Source organism: Lactuca sativa, chromosome 8 (assembly GCF_002870075.4).
Source record: "Lactuca sativa cultivar Salinas chromosome 8, Lsat_Salinas_v11, whole genome shotgun sequence".
Taxonomy (NCBI): Eukaryota; Viridiplantae; Streptophyta; class Magnoliopsida; order Asterales; family Asteraceae; genus Lactuca; species Lactuca sativa.
In genome coordinates this window covers 261,468,388-261,475,230 of record NC_056630.2, presented here as the reverse complement: position 1 = coordinate 261,475,230, position 6,843 = coordinate 261,468,388, and the positions used below count along the sequence as shown (strand labels likewise).

General features: G+C 33.3%; 1 protein-coding gene across 1 annotated transcript; it reads left to right on the top strand.

Annotated features, from left to right (window-relative positions):
* Window positions 1-1,037: 1,037 nt before the first annotated feature.
* Window positions 1,038-5,683, top strand: LOC111899149 (mitogen-activated protein kinase 9). Its single transcript, XM_023895032.3, has 11 exons — window positions 1,038-1,564; window positions 2,085-2,487; window positions 2,632-2,759; window positions 2,969-3,028; window positions 3,360-3,509; window positions 3,603-3,758; window positions 3,836-3,973; window positions 4,321-4,394; window positions 4,747-4,857; window positions 4,955-5,201; window positions 5,408-5,683. The coding sequence occupies exons 1-11, from the start codon at window positions 1,301-1,303 to the stop codon at window positions 5,477-5,479; spliced, it is 1,803 nt and encodes a 600-aa protein (XP_023750800.1). The 5' UTR covers window positions 1,038-1,300; the 3' UTR covers window positions 5,480-5,683.
* Window positions 5,684-6,843: the final 1,160 nt, after the last annotated feature.

The window sequence follows — 6,843 nt, the reverse complement described above, 5'->3', positions numbered from 1 at the left end:
TATGGTATCCACAGGTAGCCATGGATAATACCTCCACTTACTCTTTAAAACAAACGAAAAAACAATTTTTTAGGTTAATAATGAACAAAAGAATTTTTTGAACACTTAAGAGTAATTTAAAATACCTGTTTGTTCTAAATAACTTTGGAATTGCAATTGCAGGTTTGCAAACTCTGTCATGATTTAAACAGAAACTCCAAATCCTACACTAAAATAAAAAAAATGTAGTTAATCTTAAGGATTAGCCATAGATTAAGATTGTGAGCATTGTCAAGGAGATGACCTTGTGCTAAAAGGGAACATTGTGAAGCTTACCTACCATTGATATTGCAGTTTCTTGCTCGAAACCGAGTCAATCGACAACGTACGGAGGGTACTCGTAACAAATGGATGCTAGAGACTCAAGAGGAAAAGGAGAGAGACAGAAGAGATGTTGTTTGAGGATGGCTGATGGTGTACATAATTTGTCGGCAGAGAAAGCATCGCGGGTGTAAGTTGTAATGGTGGAGCCGAAATAGGGTTAAGGTTTGTGTGATTTTAGGTTACTAGTGCAATCCAAATTTGGAAACTATGGAGAGGTTACGATTTGTGTACACATTTTTTCAAAAGAAAAGGAGTTTTTAATTTTTTTTAGATGACATTATCAAATTGATCAAATGGTGGAAAACTATAAAGGAAAGTCAATCAATGAATTTGATTGTTGAAGATGATGTAATCAAGTTTCTCTTTTAATAATATTTAAAGATATTATCTTTATAATATGTATGACATATTGTTATTTCTTAATAAAATAATAAAATAATAAAATAATGTCGTTCAAAAACAATTGCAAAATATGAGTTGTTAAATATCTAAGAATGGCAAATTGTATAGAGCTGAAGGACTATTTTTGCAGTTCACCAAAAATCGAACTTTTTTTTTTAATAGACACGAGAAGCGACAACAAATAAAAACCATATGACAAAATGAAGACAGCCAATAATGAAATATAAAATAAAGCACGACGAGTGGGCCCTTCTATGACCTATCGCCTTTCACATCTCACATCTCAGCTCTCACTTCTCACCTTTCTCCCCCATCTCCTCTCCTCTCCTCTCCCCTTTCACGTAACGCGGCGACAGCTCTATTTTCCTATCTTCCTCCTCTCTTTCCTTATCAAACAAACTCCATGGGAGACAACTGTATCTGTTGATTTATAAGAAACAGGGGATGCTGAGATCGATTGACTGTGAAACCAAAAGACGAATCGATAGTTTTTTGTCTTTGAAAACTAGTAAACTTGTAGGTCTTTGCGGGTTTTATGGGGAGTGGAACATTTGTGGACGGGGTCCTTCGTTGGTTTCACCATCACAATCGTCGATCCTCTTCTGTTCCTAATCCTGATGGCCATGTGAATCTCGATTCTGAAACAAAATCATTACCCTCGTCGTCATCATCTTCGAATCAACTCACCATTACCGAAGACTTTGATTTTTCTGCACTTAAGGTTATTAGGGTTCCCAAACGCATCAGTTTTCCACCTGTTTTCCCCTCACCTTCCGCCCCCATGGATCATAACAGAAAGGTTTCTTTCTTTTCATCTCTCACGCTCTCGAGATCTTTTATTATGAATATCAGTAATGAGTTTTGCTGCGATTAATTCATGTCAATTTGGATCCTTAACGTCGCTGTTTTCATGACGTCATAGATTTTTAGTAATTTGTACTCTGGGTTTTAAAGAACAAACCATATATAGCAAAATACACACACTAACCATCAAACAAGACGATAAATTGAATAAGTTGATGATTGATTTCATTTGTCCTTTTCCTTCTTGCTTTTGTTGATAAGTTGATCCCTCTACTGACAGTTTTGTGGGAGTAAGTATGAGGACCAGTGGCTCCTACTGGCCACAAGAACAAGTATACTGTAATATAGTTGATTTGATTTGTCCAACCAACCCCATTGTAGATGACGTAAATGTTGCATAAAAACAGACTTTCAACTGAATACAAAGTTTCGCCCTTTTGGCTGCATTAACAAGATGCATCTCTAGTTTGTTTCTGTTTTGTGGATTAAAGGTGTGTTTGTTATTGTTGACCCAGATTGAAGCAGAGTTCTTCACAGAGTATGGAGAGGCAAGTAGGTACCAAGTTCAAGAAGTTATTGGGAAAGGAAGTTATGGTGTTGTGGGGTCGGCTGTTGATACTCACACAGGCGAAAAGGTTGCAATCAAGAAGATCAATGATGTTTTTGAGCATGTTTCCGATGCCACTAGGATTCTTAGAGAAATCAAACTCCTTCGGTTGCTGAAGCATCCTGATATTGTAGAAATCAAGCATATAATGCTCCCTCCTTCTAGAAGAGAGTTTAAGGATATTTATGTAGTTTTTGAATTGATGGAATCTGACCTTCACCAAGTTATCAGGGCAAATGATGATCTAACTCCTGAACATTATCAGTTCTTCTTGTACCAACTTCTTCGTGGGTTAAAATATATTCATGCAGGTTGGTTCTTTTTTTATCTTGACAAGATATATGTTGTTGTGGTATTACAAGCCTGATACCTACTACAAATACTTGTATGAAAGAATGGTGCAAATATATGTATGTATGTATACTTTTGTGTTTGACTATTTGTCATTTGTGCAGCAAATGTGTTTCATCGAGATTTAAAACCTAAAAACATTCTTGCTAATTCTGACTGTAAATTGAAGATTTGTGATTTTGGGCTTGCTCGTGTGTCATTTAATGATGCACCATCAGCCATATTCTGGACGGTATGTTTAAACCTATGTGTATGCTTTGTCTTCAGTCACTTTTCTCATTTGTATTTTATATAATATATAACTACATTTGGTTTGTTGTTCAAAAATCGAAATATATGATTATGATTATCAGATTATGTATGTGTCATCAGTCATACTCATATGTTTGTATCTTCTTATTTCAATATTTAATTTAATTTAATTTAATTTAATTGTTGCAGGACTACGTTGCAACTCGATGGTATCGTGCTCCTGAACTCTGTGGATCCTTTTTCTCAAAAGTACAACGCCTCCTCCTCCTCCATTTCATTTTTTTTTATGTAGTCCAACTTTTTACCTTTTTAACAGCTTCTAAAGCTAAAATTACTTATTCACCCATTGTTGAAGCTGTTAAGAATTGTTGACACTGATTTCACCCTGAAACGAATTTACTAGTTGTTTCAAAAAACTGAATGTGGTTTTTTTTTACGTTGTGATATTATAGTAATAAGGAAACAAGATTTATTTAATGTGTGTGTATGTGAAAAGTAAAAACTACATAGGCACCTACCTGCCCACTGTTTTTGTCTTTTAATTATATATTTTTTTCATCATGTGATGTCTTGTTTGCAGTATACTCCTGGCATTGATATTTGGGGCATTGGATGCATATTTGCTGAGATTCTTACTGGAAGACCATTATTTCCTGGAAAAAATGTAGTTCATCAGTTGGATCTCATGACTGATCTGCTTGGCACTCCTTCCTCTGAATCTATTGCAAGGGTTGGGTTTTTTTTTTTTTTTTTTTTTTTTTTTTTTAGTATCATTCAAAATGATGCTTCAAATGAGTTATATCTAATCTTTAAAAAAGTGCAGATTCGCAATGAAAAGGCACGAAGGTATCTTAGTAATATGCGCAAGAAAGCGCCTGTTCCATTTACACACAAGTTTCCTAATGTGGATCCTTTGGCCCTTCGCCTATTGGAACGCCTGCTTTCTTTTGATCCAAAGGATCGCCCATCAGCTGAAGATGTAGGTGTATGATTGATTCTATAAAGATGACAATTGACAAGAAAGAAAGAATTGGGGATTGATTTTGCTTTTTGCAGGCACTGGCGGATCCCTACTTTCAAGGCTTGGCGAATGTGGAGAGAGAACCTTCAACTCATGCCATATCAAAGATGGAGTTTGAGTTTGAGAGGAGGAAATTGGGAAAAGATGATGTTAGAGAGCTCATCTATCGAGAGGTTTGGTTGCAACTTTTTTTTTTTTGATACATCATTTTGAAGTTAAATTTTTATATCATCAACCAAATGCTCTTATTATGCACATGGGATATGCTTTCTATGACTGTTTTCCTTTCACACAAAATAGAGATTAAGAGCAAATCTTAGTCTCACCTTTTCAAGTGAGACAAAAAAATTTGCAATTTTTGTCGGTACAAGGCCTTCCTGTTATCTTTTGTGACAAATTAGTAATGATAATATTTGGTAGATAAATTAAATTTTGCCAGATTAGAATAGGATATTTTTGCAATCTTCATATGAAAAAAACTTGGTTAATGTTAAGGTTGTCTTATTTGTAATTGTATCAGATTTTAGAGTATCATCCTCAGATGCTTCAGGAATATTTACGTGGTGGAGAACAAACTAGCTTCATGTACCCAAGGTCATATGCTTTCTGGGCCCACTTGACAAGTTGTACTGTATTTGACTTTGACAAATACAATAGTTGTCCCCACCCAAATGTTAGTTTTGATAACAGTTGAAAAGACGTGAATGCCCTTTGATTTCTAGGTCTATTTCAATGAAGAGGATGAGATAGATGTCTTTTGCTCGAGAGGCAGCCCATTGTTGTAAGTTTTTGGGTGGGAGAAAAAAAAATTACAATGACATACATGGTTCTGAGTCCCAAGTCCCAGTCCAATGCTTTAATCCATCTGAAAAAGATTATTCTTATGCATAAATAACATTTTCCATTTTAAATTCTCACCCATGTTTGTAATTTACAAATACAATAGTGGCGTTGATCGGTTTAAACGACAATTCGCACATCTAGAGGAGCATTATGGTAAAAAAGGTGAGAAAAGCTCGACTCCTCCCCTGCAAAGACAGCATGCCTCACTCCCTAGGTAAGTTTCTACTCTACATGATCAGCAAATTTAATTCGCAATAAGTTTTATACAGTAACAGTATGTTTTAATATTATATGTTTATTTTTCTCTTCAGGGAAAGGGTTCCTGCACCCAAGGCAGAAACAGAAAAAGAAAAAGAAACATCTGATGATACTGAAAAGCGGAATGCAGCTTCTGTTGCTACAAAACTTGACACGTCAAGCCCTACAGGAGTATCAGACAATCCATCAGCAGCAGCAGATGAACAAAAGGGAAACATGAGCGCTCGCAGCTTGATGAAGAGTGCCAGTATCAGTGCCTCCAAATGCATAGGTGTCCAGGGAACAAGAACAGATCCCCAGGTAACTTTCAACCATTCACTTCTAAATATCATTCAACAACTTTATATTATTTTTAACATAACATGCTACTTCCTTCAACAACAGACCAACTTACTATTATTTATTTTATTACATGTTTACTTTCATTTTTTACCCATTTATAGCATTCTACTTCAACTTTTTTTTTTCCACATCAAATTATATGAACTATTAAAATGGTGGTGCAGGAAGAAGGTACAACTGAACACCAAGAGGAGATTGATGGGTTAACACAAAAGCTTGCTGTTCTAAAAGCATGACGATGTTTTAGAAAAAGCTACTCTATTTTTAGTCTTCGTGTTCTGAGATTAGCTTCTTACACGGGTAGGACTCCTGAGGGTGTTGATATTCTGTTAATTAATACAATGTTTAAGTTACCAAGTATAAAACTACAAAGATTTCATGACTTAAGATGTTTTGTCCTTCAACTATTCTTAAGGTTATCATAATTTTTTTTTATTTAATTGGCTATTAAATTTCTAGTGCTTCTCCACTAGTCTAGTATAAGTCACGTGTCTTGTAATGTACATAGTTGTGTCAGGCTAATTTGATTCCGAATATGATGAATGCCATGGTGGTCAATGGTCATGGGGGTTGTGCCTCTTAGACCAGAGGGAGGGAGTGGTCTTATTAACTTATTACCATTCCTTTTTGTTTGTCACATTAGCGGCCATCTCAATTTTGCCATGTTTATTTTTGCCACACTAGGAATGGTAACCATGACATGCATTAAATAATTTTTTTTAATAATTAAGTTTAAACAGTAACCTTAAATTAAAACTACATAACATGAAATTATAAACCTAATTTATTATATATATATATATATATATATATATATATATATATATATATATATATATATATATATATATATATATATATATATATAGGCTTAGGTTATTCTATTCAAAGTAATTATTGTGTTATTGTATGTATAAATATGGACCAATCATTTTATATATTTTAAGAAAGTAATTAATACATATTATTGAATTAAATATAATTGAAAAATACCATCTAATTTAACTAGAAAGGTATTTTAGTCAATTAATATAGATTTAATAAAGGAAATTTGCATATTTTAAGGGATCATGGATTCTATTACTTTTAAAAATCCGATTTTATGAATTACCTGATTTTTTTAATTATAACATATTTTTTAATTCTATCCGATTTTATTCTGTCAGAATGATATTTCGTTAGAATAATATTTTATAAGAACACTAAGATACACATTTCTGACATAATACATATTCTTACAGAAATTTGATTCATACATATTCTTATACATTTCTTGAAAAAAGACAACAATCTTGAACCATAGTTGAAAAATAACAAGATCCTTATATATTCACCAACATAGAAATTTGATTCATACATATTCTTACAGAAATTTGATTCATACATATTCTTACAAAATAATAGCCTTATATATTTTAATACAATTATACATATTTTGATTAAAAAAACTTCTTGAAGCCTTTGATCATCACATTCCCTTCACACATTCTATGAGAATAATTGCAGATCAAATTATGTAGAATAAAAATATGTGAGAATGATTTAATATGACAAATAATAAAACAAATTATAGTAACTTTGACAGAATATACTGATATAA